The sequence below is a fragment of the Talpa europaea genome (genome assembly GCF_964194135.1).
Source record: "Talpa europaea genome assembly, chromosome: 14".
Classification (NCBI taxonomy): Eukaryota; Metazoa; Chordata; class Mammalia; order Eulipotyphla; family Talpidae; genus Talpa; species Talpa europaea.
The window spans coordinates 19046205-19065348 of record NC_140082.1 but is presented as its reverse complement, the minus strand read 5'-3'; the positions used below and the strand labels follow the sequence as shown (position 1 = coordinate 19065348).

General features: G+C 47.8%; 1 protein-coding gene across 1 annotated transcript in view; it reads left to right on the top strand.

The window, feature by feature from the left end:
• SGSM1 (small G protein signaling modulator 1) overlaps nucleotides 1-19144 on the top strand; it is a gene marked incomplete at both ends in the record, with an annotated part of 66780 nt that overhangs the window by 14096 nt on the left and 33540 nt on the right. Inside the window, 7 exon segments of the mRNA XM_084253224.1 lie at nucleotides 6025-6100; nucleotides 9585-9747; nucleotides 11766-11918; nucleotides 14939-15006; nucleotides 15265-15410; nucleotides 15544-15675; nucleotides 18509-18633. Of these exon segments, the coding sequence (XP_084109350.1) occupies nucleotides 6025-6100; nucleotides 9585-9747; nucleotides 11766-11918; nucleotides 14939-15006; nucleotides 15265-15410; nucleotides 15544-15675; nucleotides 18509-18633 (863 nt within the window).

Genomic DNA, 19144 nt, shown 5'->3' with positions numbered 1-19144 from the left:
CTTCTATGTTCCAGGCTGGATGCAGGGCATGCAGTCATGGGTTTGAAGCCCCCTTCTGTCCTTTGAAAGTTGTGTGAAGTTGTGTGCTCCAGGGCAAGTCATTTACCCTTAGTTTTCTCCTCTGTAAAATAAGGAGGGTAATTGTACACATCCCACCATATTACCATGAAGGTTAAGTAACATAATGCTGCTAGCCACAGTGGTAGTCACACAGCAGACACTTAATAAATAAATGCTGTTCTTATTACATGAAACAAATGTATAAAGCAGTTACTCTGTGACCATGATTGTGTTTAATGCTTTAAATGTCAGTGTGCTTTGGAGCCTCCCAAAATATTCCTGTACCCCTTCCTACTCTCTCCCAACTCTTGCCCCTGCTCACACTGCACCCATAACAAATTAAAAAAAAATAAAAAGCTGCCAGTTATTTCTACATCATTCCTCTCCCTATCACTTTGTCCTTATATCTTTCCCTCCCTTTGTACTCCAAGGAGGTTTGGGGAGGCCATTGCTGGGGGAGTTCTTTTCCTCTGCTTTAGAGTCGGAGAAACCAAGGCCCAGAGCATTCATTTCTACTTGTCCTTAAGATCCTAAATACCACCTCACCTCCTCCAGGAAGCCCTCCTTGACCACCCCATCTACCTGGTTTCTTTGCTGTTTGCTCTCATAGAACCAGGTCCTTTCATTGCAGAGAACTGGTCTCATTTTGTAATTTACCCAGGTGTGTGCTTTAGTTACTGTTTTTCAATCTCTCTAGACTGTAACCTTCCTGAGGACAGGGGCTCTATCTGCTTGCCACCTGGTGCCAGGAACATAGGAGTGAGCACATGTTTCGTGAATGAGGGGCAGTTTCAGCTTGTATGCTAAGTGCTGGGAAGGCAGGTGTTAGTGAAACCCAAAAGTAGCACACTTTGTCATGCCCTTCACCCCCACCCTCACCCCCCTACTCCCGCCAACTTGGGAGATGGAGAGTGCAGGAAGGCTCCCCTGAGGAGGCAAGTCATGGGCAGAAACCAGAAGCTGGAGTTGCATTTGGCCAGGTGGAGCATGCAGGGAGGGCACTTGGCAGGTGGCACCAAGCGAGCGCAGACATGGATGTGGGGACCCGAATCTGAGGGTCAGTGGTCCCAGGCAGAGCTGGACATGATGGTCTGCTGAATGGTCTGCATCTTGTCCACAGCATCCAGGGTGCCTGCAAGGAAGCAGAGTGACAACAGCCTGTCCTCCACTCACCTGCTAGCCCCACTGGTTGTCCAGGGGCCTTTGAGTCACTCCCCCACACTCCCCCCACTTCCCCACATGCTGAGAGTTATTTTTAAAGCCGCTCTGAATACCCTCCAGGCACTGTCATTTAGCTGTCCCCTTCCTTACAGACTAACATCAGGCTGCCTGGGGGACTCCCCCTCCTGAGAGGAGCTGGCTCAGCATCACTCACCCACCTCCACTGTCCCCGAGGTGCCTGTGAGTCAGGACTGAGGCAGCAGCCTCAGAAGAGCAGGTGGCTGCTCAGGTCGTTTTTATTTAGGCCTACTGTGTGCAGCAGGCACTGTGCTGGGTGCTTTAAACCAGGGGTAGGCAGCTAGTGTGAGGAGGGGAGAAGACAGGAGCTCCCCTTCTGACTTTGCAGTGGGCTGGGATTTCCCTGCACCAATCCCCTGACACTAATCCTCCTTTTATGCTGTTTAAATATTTGCAGAGGGAATTCGGGAAGGCAGGACTGGTTTCTGAATGGTTGCAGGGTGGAACTGGAGGTTGCGTGGGCAAGTGCTCAAGAGGCCTGACACCGAGGGGTAGGCAGTGCAACAGCCCATTTACAGACAGAAATGTGTCCAGCATTGTGCAGATAGTGAGTAGCCAGAGATTCTACCCCAAGTTGGTGACTCCACATTCTGGGCCTTATAAGCTGCTTCCAAAAGGAGTGAGCACCTGATCACTGGAGGAATGCAAGCAGAGGTTGGAGGGCTCCACAGAAGAGATAGAAGCTTCCTGACCACTTTCACCTTTGAGGTCTACCTGAAAGGCCCCCACAGGGGATGGTTAGCAGTCACATCCAGGCCACCCAGTTTGTTGCTGCTCTCAGTTTGTTGCTTTTGACCCCCCAGTTTGTTGCTGCTCTCAGTCCCCAAGTTGGGAGAGACTATGGAATTCCTTCTCCCAGGTTTCTCAGCACCCTGGGATTTCAGAGGGTCTGGCCCAGCACTGGGCTGGCGAGGGAGCTGTAAGTCAGATAGTCCTGGGTTCAAGTTCTGACTGTGCCCCTTCCTGTTGTGTGACTTAGGGACAGTTGCCTAAACCCTGACCTGAGTTCATCCATTTCTAAAATGGGGCTAATAATGCTCTTGTAGGGGTTAAATAAGGTATTCTACACAAAGCACCTGCACATAGTAGATGCTCAATAAACTTTCTCTCTTACTCAAAACTGGGTAATAGCAGAAGCTTTGATTCAAAATGACCTCCAGGTTCTGCTGTGAAAGTATTTGTTAGAACAAACCCTTGGGTTTGAATCCCATGCCTTCTGTCTGACCTGATCTCTTTGTGCCTCGTTTCCCTCATTGTAAATTGGGAATTATTTGATAGCCTACCACATTAGGGTTGTTGTCAGTGCCCAAAGAAAAGCCCTGTGAAGCCCCTACTGTGTTCCACCCTGGCCTGCCCTGTCACAAATTGCAACACATTTAAGCCTTACCACAGCCCTGTAGGATGACTGGCTCCATTTTATAGGAGAGGAAACTGAGGCTCCCAAAAGGGCCTGACTAGACTCACACAGGATGTGTGGGCCAAGCTGGGACTGCAGGTCTGTGAGGCTCTGAGGTCGTCCCACCATGCTGCCCAGTCATGCTGCATGATCCCTGGGCCCCCGCTAAGAAAAACACACAGGCTGCGTAAGCCAGGATGCCATCATTTCCAGTCCACCTAGGGGTCCTTCCAGTCTGTTGACCTGCAGAGTGAACCAAGCCCACACCCGTGTCTGGGAACCTGAGATGGGGAGGGTAGCTGGGCAGAATCCCAGCGGCCTCCTGTGGCTGCCTGGCCACATGCCCTGCCCGTGAGAAGTGTGACCCTGGGGTGGGTCCCTTCTCTCATGAGTGGGCAGCAGCCTCTGTTCCTGCAGCAGACAATGCCTCTGCTGCCACAGACCTGCTGGGGGGCTCCCACCCCATTGCCTTTGTCATTTCCTCTCCTGGCCTCCACTGTCAGCCTGTTATTAAATTCTGGGGAGATGTTCTCACCCGCAGCTGGGAGCTCACGGCTGGGAGCCAGGAGGCAGGGAGAAGTCCTCATTTGCTGGAGCGCCTCCCTCAGGCCCACCACTATACTCTTGGTGCCACATTCCTACCTCCACCACCAGCCACTCCGGCTCAGAATCCATCCCCAATACAAAAGGCCTGAAGCCAACCTGCAGCCTGTCTCAGGGCTGTGTGACCTTGGGAGAGGGGCTCCGCTTCTGAGTTCCAGGACCCAAAGCTGTAAACAGACGACCTCCTCCACTCTGCAGTTTGAACTTGAGACAATGTGCGTGTACAGTCAGAGAGCCCGTAGGAAACAGATGGTTCCTGCAAACTAAGTACATTAAGGTGAATTTAATAAAGGGGCTGGTGACCAAGGGGGCTGGGAGGATGCACACCCCATGGCTGCTGGCAGTGGGGAACCAAGGACCAGATCTGTTAACTCCAAACACAACAGGCGTGGGAGGGAGAAGCGACCCAGAGGGATGGCTGTGTGGGGAGTGTCCCTCATAGGAGGTGTGACTAAAATCTCTCCCTTGCAGATTTCAGGACAATTCCAGGAGAGACATGACTGTGGAAAAGGGTCATTTGGTCCAGGGAAGTACATGCAGGATATTTTTTGATGATAGAGCCAGCAGGTTTTACTGACTCTTTATAAGTTGGTACTAGATAAAGGCATCTAGTACCTACAATTATTGTGTGACTGAGCCAGGTTGTGAATGCAGACCTTTCTGGCCCCAATTCTTCACCTGCCCTTCTTTTAGTTATTCTGACCCTAGTGGAAACATTTTCCATTCAGGATATTCAACACTCCTGCTTGGGTTCCCATAGTGACTCCTTTTGCCACCCATAAGATTTATAATGAATTCATCAGCACCTGTCCTCCCTCTGGCTGTGAAGGACCTCACGGGGGTGAACACTGTCATATATCTCCCTGTTTTATATGCTCAATGTAAAACAGGGAGATATAGAGTGTTCACCCCCGTGAGGTCCACAGCCAGCAGGGAGGACAGGTGCTGATGAAATCATTATAAATCTTATGGGTGGCAAAAGGAGTCACTATGGGAACCCAAGCAGGAGAGTTGAATATCCTGAATGGAAAATGTTTCCACTAGGGTCAGAATAACTAAAAGAAGGGCAGGTGAAGTTTTAGGAAGGGTGATGACCTACACACAGCTAACATTACCGGCACACAGCACCAAGCGTTGTGCTCAGCACACGGCATACGTTTCCTTATTGGGTCCTCCCATAGCTTCTTTGGGCAGGTGCTTTTCCTACAAACCCTTTAACCAGTGAGAAAACTAAGATTCAGAAACATGATGAGATTTGAGGAAACAGCCATTAGCTGGAGGGAACAGAATATGGCATCTGGAGCCAAGATGGAAAAAACCTGTTTTCAGTTGAGATTATAGCTCTGCTGCCTCCTAGCTTCCACGTCTTTAAATGGGGTTAATTCCATGGGCCTGAGTAGACATTTTTTGGATCTAGAAATGCCGCTGGCAAAGCCCAGCTTGAAGGTTGGTGAGCTGGGTTTGGGAGCTGTCCGTGGGGCTGGTGCTGACTTAGTTGTGTGGCCAGGCTGGTGTGCCAGCTCTAGGGCAGTGCTGTATGTTTTTCCAGAAAACGTGGTCAGGGACATTCAGAGTTCTGTCTTTCCCTCTGGGAGACAATCAAAGGGAAGGAGAGAAGAATGTTTATTCAGTAGAGCCTGAGGTTGCTCTCAGTAGGGTGCATTGACATGCCCACCTGCATGAAGCTGGGTGAGCCACAGGGCAACTGGCAAAGCAGTAGGGGCCTTTTGGCTGGGTGGGAGGATTCTCATCTTTACTCTTTTCATCCGTATGTTACAACCTTGGTGATTCAGGCTGGGAGTGGCCTTTGAGATGTCTCAAACTCAAGTTGGGGAAACTGAGGCACAGAGGGGAGAAACTCTTGAACAGCATGACTCTGGGCAGAGTGGATCCCTGAATCTAGCAAGCAGAAGGGTGTTCAGGCCAACAGAGGATTATCTCCATGAGTCGAGGCACAGCTGTCCTTTCACACTGTCCCCATGGCTGGCACGTGAAACACTTGTTGGTGCGAGCGTGGCAACAAGAGCTCCCAGCCTGCACAGTCAGACCAGCTGGAATTCCACCTACACTCTGGTCTCACTCTTCTCTCTGGGCAAGTTGCTTCACCCCAATGAGCCTCTGTTTTCCAGTATAAGATCACAAATCCAGCTGGCAGGTACCTGAGCAGGGATTTGAATACAGGTGTACCAGACTCCAGGACTGATTTTTCACACTTCACCCTCCTGATTATTTTATATACCTTTTGCACTCATTCATTCATCTATATCTTTAGAAAGTAGCTATTTAGCACCTACCATGCACCAGGCACTGTTTAGTCTCCATGGACACAGCAGTGAACAAGACATAGAGAGCTTATATTCTAGACGAGGAAGACAGTAAGCAATAGGCAAGAAATAGCTGTAAGGACTCTAACAGGGGGACCTGGTATGGGGGGAAGTGCCTTAAATGTTGATAGAGGGGGCAGTGCCTTAGATAATGTGGTCAGAGACTCCTGAGAAGCAGCCCACCTTGCAGCGCCTGAGATGGTATAAAGTAAAATGTGTAGTGTGGAGCTGGCTCAGGCACAGGCCTCCCAGGGAAGACTCAGTGAGGAGGGTATGGAAGGAAAACAGTTGTCAAAGTATCCCAACCCCCCTGAGAAGATCCTGGGAATCTGTGCAGCCCTTTGGGGTGTCCATGCCCTGGGTTCCACTTGGGTCTCCCACTCCACTACCTCTGTCTTCCAGGTAAAGCAGATCATGGAGGAGGCTGTCACGCGGAAGTTTGTCCACGAAGACAGCAGCCACATCATCTCCTTCTGTGGTGAGTCCATGGCCCAGGACCTTGGAAACTGGCTTTTCTCTGTGACTGCCTTTTTCGTGGGAAGCAGTGTCTTTGAACCAGGTTTCCTTAGCATTTTTTGGCTTTGTAAACCCAGTGTTATTTTTTTGGATTCTCAAGGGATGCCATTAGTGAATTTGAAAATAAAGGAAAGTCTAGAGAAGAAATTAAGAAGGAGTTGTGACCCCAGAAAAGGGGGATTGTGGTTTACACTGAAGATTCCACCTTCCCACCTGTGGACTCCATTCACACCCACCCACATTGCCAGTGCCAAGTGGGCCTGCCTCTGAGAAATAGGCTTTACATCCTTCCCTTACTCTGCCTAGGGCTGTTGCTAGGTAAAAGGGAATATGGGTGGGGACCTTAATAAATATAGGGGATTAACAACCATTGACACCTCCTGAGGGGTCATGTCCAGCCGGCTGGGCAAAAGAGGTGGGCCCAGGACTTGAAGCATAACTCAGACTTCTCCCCTTGAACCAGCTCTGCTCACAGGGTTCCACAAATACCCCGGCTGCCCGGCTCTCACTGTACTTTCACAGCAGATGGAGACGTGTGTTTTATGTGTTCCTGAGGTCAGGATCCCGTTTGTAATCAGTGTGTGCACTTAAGTGGTCGTGACAGGAACTTTGTTGCTGCTTACGGTGAGATGCCAATGACGGACACAGCAGTCATGGAGCAGGTTTGCAAGGCAAGACTCTGCTACTTGAGCAGAAGTTCTTGCGCCATTTATTGAAAGCATGCAGGCTGGTAAAAGCTGATCATGTGACAATGGTATGAGGAATCAAGTCCAGAATGTGGGATTGGAATGGGGGACAAAGTTTTATGAGGGACAGGGAGGGAGACATTGTGACCACACGTCAAGAGCCATTTACGTCAGCAAAGTATTCCATGTTATCACAGGCAGAGTTATCCCGAGACCACCATGGAGGTAGTCACGTAATCAGCTCAGCAGCTGATTAGGTGTCCCTGGGCCTGCCTCATGATATGGGCTATGCTCCGTAGGTAGTCAAGGAATGCTCTGCTGTGATTTGCAGATAGCAAATAGGTCACAGTTGCCTATGAGTGGCCAACTAGTAGCAAACTCATAGGAACCCATGTTAAGTGGGAGTGTTTCTCTTTGAAAACTTTATTTTTAATTTTTGAAAGATTTTATTTATTTTTGTGTGGAAGAATTGGGCTAGAGGTGTGTGTGAGAGGAGTGAGAGGATTCACCAGAGACAAAGTAGGGAGCAGAACAGGCAGACCTACTGAAATACACTGCTGAGGGGAGGAGCAGGTGAGACAGGAGAGGTCTGCTGTGCCATGTGGGTAGCTCCCTGGCCAGGGATTGAACTCAGGGTGCAGTGGCAATAGCATGATAGCGCTGAGACTTAACCCCTAGGCCATCAGGGAGGCCCTGACTCTTTGAAAACTTTATTTGATGATTGGAATTACATAACAAAGGTCCTGCTATAATTCCCTTCTGGTGATCTTGCTCCTGTGAAGAAGCCTGAGTGAGGAGATGAGGGCAAACTGTCAGCCCTCTACCAACAAGGGCCCCCCCATGCAGAGCACATGACGTGACATGGGAGGCCAGGGATCAGTTCAATCCCTTTGCAGTCATCCCTCTTCAAACCCCACCTCTGCCACTTATTTATTGGGTGACCTGGATGAGATCTTATTTTTAAGTGTATTGTGTGTATATATGTATACATACATAGTCATCAAATATATGTTATATACATAACACATTTATGCACACATACACATTTATATGAGAATATAGATAATCTATAAAATTTTCCTCCAGTTTTTTTGATTCTGGACATATTTATTTGCAAATAAAATGATATGCATGTCCAATTAAAGACTTAAAGGAACAGGAAGTGGTAAAAATCATAATTCTCTAACTCCGATCAAAGTTTTTGGGTGAGAGAAATTTGATGGCACTAAATGAGGCCAATCTCCCTGAGGTTTCTTCTATCCATTATTCCTTACTCACTGTTGTCAGAAAGATTTGAACCAGGTCCACAAGGCTGGGGTAGATAATTAACTTCTTTCTGCATAAACAAATGCATGTACTCCACAATGAAAGTATCTAAGAAGTCCTCCCCCAGGGTCTTTTAAATGCATGGGCAGTTTAAGGCACTATGTGGACATTCATTTAAAACCAAGTAATTGCTAACAACAAAAGCAAGCAATTCAACCAAACTTCTCAATATTTCTCCTCACATGTCACATAAGCTTGGCCAGGCTTTTAACCTCAGAGTGCTAGTTTACTCTCCAGTGAAGTGACAATGATTAGAACACTCACTTCATGGGTTTTGTCACAGGATTAGGTAAAGTCCACCTTAATTCTTGTTGGACAACAGCAGGTGCCCACTAAGGAGTCACTCTTATTGGATACTCGTTTTTTGGTAAACCTTGACTTACTCCTATTGCATATGGGTGAGCTCCCAGTCTGCTGTGTGTGACAGGAGGTAAGAATAAGCTTAGTAGAGGGCTCTAAAAGTACCATGAATAACATAAGGGCCATCAGAATGGCCTGCACAAAGTCCCTTTCTGAGAAGGAGCCCTCACTGAGGCCCAGAGAGGGAAAGTCTTTTGCTTGAGGTCACAGCAAGTTAGTTGGAGAACGCAGGCTATACCTCAGTTGTCCTGTTTGGGGAAAATTTGACAGTGCCCATGGGAAATACAGAATGGGAAATAATGGCAGAATCCTCCCTTCAAACATCCTTGTGGAACACAAGTGTTATGAACACTTGGGCTCAGACCTGGGTTTGAATCCTAGCTCCATCTCTTATTGCTAGATGACCCCAAACATTTCTGTTCACCTCTTGGAGACTCAGTTTCCACATATGAAAAATGGGGATGTCACCCCTTCCTTCCCTGGCTGGGGTGGACAATGAATAAGATCCATACATCTCAACTGTTACTGGACTCATAATAGGAATGAAGATGATGAAGATAAGCCTGGAGAGTCCCATGGCCCAGTCTCCCCTCCCCCGGTGACAGGAGTCATGGCTGCCCTTCACAAAGCTCTCACTGCATGCCAGGGCTTGTGCCACATGCTTTCCATGCATTTTCCACCTTATTCTATTATCAACCTTATGAGGTTAGTGGTTATACTGTCCCTGTTTTACAGATAAACAATAAACATTAATTAATAAAAATAAAACATTAATTACAAGTAAGCAATATGAGATGAGGAACCTGAGGCACTGGAAGAGGAAGTGATTGGCCATGTCACCCAGCTGGCTGTTGACTGGGCGATGGTCTGGCCTTGGGTGGCAAGTATGATTTAACCTTCCTCCCTTGCAAGGGGGTGGTAGGTAGAGGTGCATACACACCTTCCTTTGTGATGTGGTCTGGAATTTAGTTCAGGGGTCCCTGGATCTCCAGGGTGCCAGTGTGTGACTGAAGCTCTGAGCTGGGCGGTAGGAGCATGGGCAGGGCAGGCCTGCTGACCCTTGTGTCTCCACAGCTGCTGTGGAGGCCTGTGTCCTGCACGGGCTGCGGCGGCGGGCGGCGGGCTTCCTGCGCAGCAACAAGATTGCAGCTCTCTTCATGAAGGTGGGCAAGAGCTTCCCGCCAGCTGAGGAGCTGAGCCGCAAGGTCCAGGACCTAGAGCAGCTGATCGAGAGCGCGTGAGTGTGGAGCACGGGGTGCAAGCTGTGGCTGTCCCGGGGAGGATGGGCCATGCTGCTCCCCAGAGTCTGTGCGAGTCCACCCCTCCTGGCACTCTACTATTCTCAGCTTCTCAAAACCCCACCAGAATCTCCCACCCCAGGGCCTTTGGAGGTGCTGGACCTGACACCCTCATCTTCTATGGCCAATGCTTGTCATCCCTCAGGCCTTCCCCTAACTAGGGGTAGAGTCCAACCCTCACCCTATTTCCTTCCATATCATCCTGTTTGTTTTCTTCCAAGTTATCTGTCTAACTATTCACTCATCTGTTTATTGTTTACTTGATTGTCTATCTCCCCCACTTTAAGCTCTGAGGAGAGATTACACCTGTTATTCCCCATTATGACCCCAGCATCTGGGCCAATGCCCAAGAAACAATTATTGAATTAGTAATTGTGAGCCACACCCTGTGCTAAATGCTAAAAAGCCAAACTTTAATAAAACTAACATGGCCATTGTCTGCATGGGCCAGATGCTAGGGGCTCTGGCTAAGCCCCACATTGAGGCAGCCAATCAAGGGGAGAGGTGGCTTCACTTGCTCTTCTTAGCAGATGATTGTATATGTTCTGGGGAGGCTGATGGCCTGAGTGTGTGTATGTGAGCACCTTCCCCAGCGCCACCCTCTAAAGTCTCAGCTGTACAAACCCCCAACCTGGAGGCTGGTCAGGGATTGCAAATAGATTTCAACTTCAGTTAGTGCTAGTGGCTGTTGTAAAGGATTTTGGGGCTTCAGTAGGGCTTTATGGAAACCTGCCATATCTGTTATGAATTAGGGAAGGGGAAGAAGAGATGCATGCCAGTGTAGGCCTGCTCTCCCATGCGTGATCATACCATTGCATGAGAAATGGCTCTTTCCCTGCCTTCCAGGCCTGGCCAGCCCAGAGCTGCTGGCCAGAACTGCATGACGGCATTGGATTTGGCATTGCCAGTGCCCATTTGGGATCTGACTCCTCAGCCACCTGGTCTTCAGGTTTGTTCTGGTCCATCCGCTAAATTCCCAGCTGCTTGCTGAGAGCATCTGAAAGAGATTAATTTCCACAGGTCTTCCATAATATTTGGTGGGGGGGAATTAGAGATGCCTATGCTGGGGGCGAGGGAGAGGCATTCATTCATTCATGCAGTCGCTCAATCATGAATGCATATACGGACCCCCTCCTCTGTGCCAGGTGCTCCGCTAGGCCCTGGAGATTCCGAGATGAAGAGGGCCCTTGCTGGCCATGTCGTAGACTATTTTACTAGAAAAATAGTTGAATCGCTTACTTCCTGCTCTCAAGATCATAGCATGAAGCAGAAGACAGAAAAATGAGCAGAAAGTTAAGCAACAGTGACTGAGGGAACACAGAGAAGGGGCTCCTCCCCCAGTTCTGGATGATCCAAGAGGGCTTCCTGTAGGAGATGATCCCTCAGCTGAGACCTAGAGTGAGAAGTTGGTCAGCCTGGGAATGGGGTGGAAAGGGAAACCAGGTAGAGGTAGAAACTCATGGAAGTACTCAAATGAGGGCCTGGTGGCTTGAGGGATCTGCAGATGTTTTCCTCTGGCTGGATCATGGGGTGGGGGTGGGGAGAGTGGTAAGGAGATGACTGGAGAGGTGACCAGGGGCAGGGTCATGGAGCGCTTACCTGTCATGTTAAAGAGCGTGCCCTCAACAGTGGGAGCATTGTGGGATTACAATCTGAGACTTCTCTTGATTGGCACCCTCTCCAGCAGAGAGAGGGTGGGGAAGGTGGAGAAGAATATCAGTATGAGAATCTGGCTTGCCCATCTACTGTGTGTGACAGTCTCTGTTTTACCACATCCTCACGCTCACCAGTTATTATTTTTTCAACTCTTTACCCATTGGCTAGAAGAAATATGGACTCTTTTACTTTAATTGCCATTCCTTCATTTCCTACTGAAGTTGAGTATTTTCCCAGTTATTTGTTGGTCCTGTGGATTTTCTCTTTTGTGAATCTCTATTCTCGTTTCTTGATCTTGAAGGAGAAACCAGATCCAGGGCCTCCAGGAGAATGTGCGGAAGCTGCCAAAACTGCCCAACCTGTCCCCACTTGCCATCAAACACCTGTGGATCCGCACAGCATTGTTTGAGAAGGTCCTGGACAAAATTGTGCATTATCTTGTGGAAAACAGCAGGTAAGCCGACTGGACAGCTGGGGTGCTCTGCCTCCCCCTGCTGACCCTCATGAGAATTGCACCATTTGCGCAAAGCAACTTTCTTTCCCTGCTGGTCATGCACTGGATTGGAAAGAGATCCAGTCTGGATATTTGACTATGAACTAGCCTAGCTTAGAACCCTGGGGAGACTCAATTATTTAATAGGATCTTAGGATTTAGGGTGGAGTATAGGGATCTTGAGTTCTTAATGATCTTCCTTCTCCCATGAACTGAGCTAAGCTCACAATCTACTGTCTAACTGTATGGCCCTAAGCGAATTACTTAAATTCTCTGTGCCTTGGTTGTGTTTCTTAGCAAATTGGACTGGGATTGCTGCTACCCAGAGCTGAGGTAAAAAAAGGGGATTTAGCAAGTACATGGCATTTTGGAAATATATTCTGATACTTTTCACATTTTCTCTCCTAGCTCAGATTAACCTGCTACAAAGGTCTTCTCCATGTGCCCTCTTGGCAAATATTCATTCACTTATCCAATATTTAATGAGCATCTGCTGTGTGCCAAGCACTAACCTAGCTATTGGAAATATATTGATCTTGAATATTATGCCAAGAACACTGGGGAGCCACTGGATAATATTTTATGTGAGCTTGCTCATGCAGCACTTCTTTCCAAAAAATACCCGAGAATCTCCCTATCTCTCAGTGCCTGTTTAACCTCTTCTTCAAACAGCTGGTATAATTATTTTTTCATTCTTTGCCATTTACTAGGGAATAAATATGAAAGTCAGGACAAAAGCCTCCTTCTAGTGAAGCTCACATTCCAGCAGGGAAAATGGGCAAAACACTGACCACATTAGATAAATGTCCCCAGGTGGATGGGTGTGTTCTATCTCCTCTGGGTGCTCAGGGGAAGTGTCCTGGGAGACGTGACAATTAAGCTTCCATTTGAGGGCCTCCCTGATGGCCTAGGGGTTGAGTCTTAGTGCTATTACCGCTATGGCCTGAGTTCGATCCCCAGCCAGGGAGCTACCCCACATATGGTGCAGCAGACCTCTTCTCTCTTACCTGCTGTGCCCCTTAGCAGTGTGTTTAAGTAGACCTGCCTGTTCTGCTCTCCACTCTGTCTCTGGTGAATCCTCTCACCCCCCCTGCATCTCTGGCCTGCATCCCAGTTCTTCTGTGCATTAAAAATAAATAAATAAAAATAAAGTTTAAATAAAAGCTTCCATTTGAAGGAGGTATAGGCTTTAACCAGGGAAATGGATGGGAAAAAGAGGGTTCTCGGGTCGGGGGAGAGGAACAACAAATGCAGAGGCCTGGGGGCAGGAAAGAAACAGAAAGAAATGAGCTCTGAAGCTCTTCAACCTTCTGGTAAATTGTCCCTTGTCTCTGCCCCCTGTCTTGTCATGGTTTGGAATCTTTTTAGTTATTGACTTTAGTGTGTGACCTTGGGTTTTCCTGATGAACAAGTTGGTCAAAAGGGTTTAGTCATTTATCTGAGCAGCAATGCCAACCTGCTCTTTCTTCATTAAACATTTATATTTTGAATTTTAGAGTCAGACACAAGTTGTAAAATAAATAGAAGTTTTTGTCTGTTCTCCAGGGTAACATTCTATATAACAATGGTACAAGTTTTAATGCCAGGAAGTTGCTATTGGTACAATGCTGTTAACTAAACTGCAAACTTTATTTGGATTTTATCAGTTTTTGCATGTGCTTTTTTTGCTCTATAGTTGTATACAATTTTTACAAATGTATTATAAAATGTATACATTTTACCAATATATACAAATGTGGTGTTATCAACACCACAATCAGGATACAGAACTATTCCAAAGAAATCATCACCACCCCCTGCAAAACCCCCTTAGGCTATCCTTTGTAGTCACATCTGGCCCCCAACTCTATCTGCTGTTTTTTTTTAAGGCAGCATTTCCAAGGTTTCTAGAAATATTGCCTCCAGATTTGACACCAAAATGTATGGACTTGATATTGAGCGTGTCCAGTACATGGCAATCCTGGGCCAGCCAGTATTCTGGTTGATAGAAAATTCCCTCAGGGTAAAATTAGAGAGATGTGGCCACCATTTATTGGGAACTTCCTGATGTTGGGTCTGTGTTCTTGCTATACATGGAGGTCAACACTGAATCTTCCCCAAAGCCCAGGCAGGTGATGTCTGTCATCCTTCCCATTTTATAAAATTCAGAAGGAGCATCCACCTGCCCAGGGAGGAGGGGAGCAGCCAAGCTGGGGTCCCACTCAGTCTTTCTCACTCCAGCTCCTATGTCCTTCACTCCCTCCCTGCTGTAGGTGGGAAGGGCCAAGTCTGGCTGAGTGTAGCTCAAGCCTGCATCCATCGCTTTGTGGCCTCCAGCAAGTTACTAACCCTCTTAGTCTGAGATTCCTCAGCCTTTCCACTCTGAAATCAGTTGTTTTCTGGACTGTATGAGTTTTCAAGGAATTATAAAGCGCTACAACTAGAACAAGCAAACAAAGCACTCAGCATTATTTGTTATTTTGAAGAGCCAAAAACCAAGGGACACTTTGAACATGTCATCCTCATTAGTCATCAGTGCCAGAAGGTTGTTAATACAGCTGTTCTGTACACACCACAGCTAAAAAGCACTTTATTGCCTCAGTAATATTAGAAGGGCAGACATCATTTAAGTCTCTAAGCAACTTCCTGTCTGAAATGGAAGGTGCATTAGAAGCAGCTAGAACCAACCGGGCCTCAGTAGCCTTCTAATTACTACTCCTGCTATTCTCAGTAGACTTTATCCTAGCCATGTATTAAGCACTTACATACAAGCACTGTGCTATGTGCCATACATCTGCTGTCTCTCAAAAAGTCCTTCTGACAGCCCTATGAGATATATTATTATTTTATAGATAAGGCAGCTGAGACTTACAAAGATAACTCAGTGATAAGAGGGGGATTGAACCCAGGCTGTCTGCTCTGAACCATTTGCCATGGGTAAGTGTGCAACCAGTGTCTGCTGGTTGCCATTCAAATCTGCATGTCCTTCCCTTTCTTGCCAGTAAATACTATGAGAAGGAAGCTCTCTTGATGGACCCGGTGGATGGCCCCATCCTCGCGTCTTTGTTGGGTAAGTGGTTCAGTGCTCTGAGCTTCACTTGCATCTCTGGTCACAGCTTTTGGGGGCATGTCCTAAGGATCTCTCTCACTTCTCTGCAGCCTCCCTGTCAAAAGTTGCCTATTTGCCGTCCCTTGCTCCCAGGGTCGTGTTTCGTCTCTTCTTAGCAGGACTCAGGCACCCTAGCTGGCTGAATGGGATCCAGTCTGGTGGTGGAGGGGAGGGTGGACTTCTCAGGCCTATGGATTCCCAGCCCCACATGCTCCGCAGTGGGACCCTGTGCCCTGGAGTACACTAAGATGAAGACTGCGGACCACTTCTGGACCGATCCCTCGGCCGACGAGCTTGTCCAGAGGCACCGCATCCACAGTTCACACCTGCGGCAGGACTCGCCCACCAAGCGTCCAGCCCTCTGCGTGAGTGGGGTGGGCAGTGGGTGGTGGAGAGAGTAAGACTCACTTCTGAATTTGATGTGGGGCAGGGAGTGGATTGGGATGGGACGTTGACAGTCACTCCAGGCCTGTCTACCACCCCCTCTCACATTACTAGATCCAGAAGAGGCATTCGAGTGGTAGTATGGATGACCGGCCATCTCTCTCTGCCCGTGACTATGTTGAGTCCCTGCACCAGAATTCCCGGGCCACCCTGCTTTACGGCAAGAACAATGTTCTGGTTCAGCCGGTAAGAGATCATCTTAGGCCCAGATCTTCCACTCGGGGGGTCAAGATCCAGGTTACAGAGGAGGGGTTCCCTTGGGCTCCAAGTTGCCCATCCATCCGCCCACCCACTTATCCATTCATTCATCTGCCAGTATTGCCATTCGTCCACTTGTCAGTACGGCATTTTTTCTATTCATGTATCTAAGGATCCATCCATCCATCACCCAGTCAACTGCCAAGAACTCCATCTATCCATTCATCCATCCATACAACAGTATTCCAGTCCATCTATGTATTCACATGACAGTATCATCATCCTTCCATCTGTTCTTCCATCTGTCAATATCTCCAGCCTGCCAACTCTCTTCCAACTTGAATATTCACCCATCCCTCCATGCATTCAGCCCCAATTCCTTCACCCACCAGCCTGTTTATATCCCTCCATTCACTTGTCCATTTATTTTCCAGTTCATCTCTTCGTGCATCCGTCCACCCAACTGTCTCTCCATCCATTCTCTCTTGTTCTTTCTCAAACTCAGTCAGCAAGCATTTATACTGAACCTATGTGCTGAACCATGCTGATCCTAGCTATGTGCTAGATGCTTGCGATACCAAGATAAACATCTTTACAGGTAATAATTACTGATGCTTCCTATGTTCCAGGCACCATTGTGAGAATGTTGACTGTATTAACTCTTGTAAACCTCACTGCAGCCATTTGAGGCAGGTGCTGTGATCAGAGATAACACTGAGCTTCATCCAGGTGGAGTAAGGGTCAGAGCTGTGATTTGAATTCTGGTCTGCTGGTGCCAATGTCTGTGCTATTTACCTACCTGGGGCCAGGCCTCCAGGAGGGGTGGTGAGCCTGGTACCCAAATCTCCCCTCTCATGTGATATGGCCTTTGCTGTCCATTAAGCTTAGCATGGTGTTTGGGCTCAGCTGGGAGGAAGCAGAGAGAGAGAGAGGTTTTAGCCTCTGAGCCTCAGCCTTCACAGCAGGGTGGGTTTAAGACCCAGTTTCCTCAGACCTAAGAAGACATGGATTTAACATGTGCCATTTTTAACATAACTATCAGGATATAAAAATGCTATTAAATTATATTCAGAGTTTTCTTACTATATATTAAATATATTCATTATAAAGTCCTTTGTAGCTGCTCTGTTTTCACTAGGTTGTTTTTTTTTTGGGGGGGGGAGGTGTTAAATTCTTCTAGACTCCTCAAAGTAGCTGACCGTCCTTATGCTGGGTTAACAGCAGCTCACTGCTCACCCTTTGGTGAGTTATCTTATAACTTTTGAAAAAAGCTCTTTGAGACTTCTTTGGATATAGCTTTATTAACACATACATTACTCTTAAAAGTACCTACAGGAGAACATAACTAAAATATATTAGTTAAGATAGTTCTCAAACATCTTTACATTTCAGGGTCCAATCTTTTGTATCACTTTTTGACTTGGAATCATCGTTATTCTTATTTTTCCACCAAATATCATTTTCTGCTCTAACATGAAAAGGGTCAACAAACTATTGCCCTTGGCCCAATGTGGCTCTCCACCTGTTTTTAAAAATAAAGTTTTATTGGAGCATAGCTACGCCCATTAGTTTACACATGGTGTATGGCTGCTTTCACACTACAACTGCAGAGCTGAGTGGTAGTGACCCTGCCTTTATGGCTCCAAAAGCCCAAACAATTACCTGTCTGAGCTTTTTCAGCACAAGCTTGCTGGCCTCTAATCAAGAGCATGGAGATACAACATTTCTTGTAAGCATGTGCACTCAACTCAGTCTCTGGAACCTTCTTAAGTATTGTGAAGCACTGGGTTGTTGCTTTGCAAGAAAATCTGTACTAGTAGACATACCTGCAGTGGTGGATAATGTATCTACTTTGTCAGCATTGCATTAGTACTTCATTGCTCTGTTTTCAGCCTTTCTTCATACACTTTCAGTAACTTTTCAATTCAAAGCTGAATCACAGTCTGACCTTTTTGAAGAAACTTAAAATCCCCCCCTCCCCTATTCCCATGGGAAGAAGTCAGTGTGCTCACAGCTTAATTGAAGTGACAGCCATATGGATGGCTATGGCCAGATTTGCACAAGGTCACTTATTATAGCTACACTGCTGTTGGGAGATGCACTTAGTTATCAGAGGCATCCTGTTTTTGGTGCATCACAATGTGAAACACAACTCTGCTCTTGGAGTCGATGGGGTATTGCAGCGGCGCCTCCTTGTGGTTGGGGGCACATGCAATTAGGTTATGATGATCTGTGTAAAGCTGAGCCATGCTTGGTACACTCTTGGTGCTTAGTGTCTGGTCCCACGTGCTGCTGAGGTGAGTTTCACGGAGTGGCTGCCTCTTCTGTGTGTGAGGCTTGGAGACAACCCCTCCATCCTCCAACACACCCCACTTAAGATAAGGCAAAGCAGACAAAGACCAAAGGGTCAGATCAGGCTGATGGTGCTGTTTGGGGAGGGGTTCTGGGTAATGCCCCTGTGCTGAGATGTGGGGCTCAGCTGTTATCTCTTTCTCCCTCCACAGTGGCAAAAATAATGCCAAAGAAATGCCTTCTGTTTTGAAAAGGGTGCTGTGGACAGGGCCCCTGGGCTTCAGGAGGGAGGTTGGGGGTGGACCACTTGCACAGGAGGCTGTAGCACCCACCCAGGTAGTTGGCTGAAAACAGCTTCGCTCAGCACAGCCACCTGGGAGGAAGGCCAGGGTCTTCCGGGTGGCCATCCCCCTGAAGGGAACAACCCAGCCTCTTGATTCTGGTTGTAATTTCTTGAGCCAAATGCTCCAGGGTCATGTACACTGTGACTCTGCACTGTGGTCAGGCCTGAGTCCTTGTCTCTCTGCAGAGGGACGATATGGAGGCTGTGCCGGGGTACCTGTCCCTGCACCAGACGGCTGACGTCATGACCTTGAAGTGGACGCCCAACCAGCTGATGAATGGGTCTGTGGGGGACCTGGACTATGAGAAGAGGTAGGATGTTGAACTGCTATGTGTCCCCTGGGTCCCTGGGTCCCTCCCTTCTCTGGGCAGGGGATGTTCCCCTCCTGGGCAAGGCGAGGAGGGGTTGTGCTTCATGAGTGACTCAGAACTCAGTGATTCAGAAACCTACCACAAGAATCTTAGGGCATGGGAATTAGGCAGAGCCCTGGTCAAAACTCCACATGCAGAGAGAAATCTTAACCATCTCAGAAACCCACAAATGGCAGAATACTCTCTAGTTTGCAAGATACCCTTCCACCCACTACAGAGGGAAGCAGATGTTGGTTGGTGAGCATCTGGCCCAGGGCTGCACCCCCTATAATATTCTGCAGTTGTCTAAGACTCAGCAAAGGTTGTGGAATCACAGTCCAAGCAAGCGCGGGAACAGTGGATTCCCTCATGCAGTCCCATGTTCTAGCACAACTAAGGAAGCCTTTAGAAAGAACATGGGGAAGACAGTGTGCAGAACTACAGCTGGTCAGTCATTTCAGCTTAAGGAGTC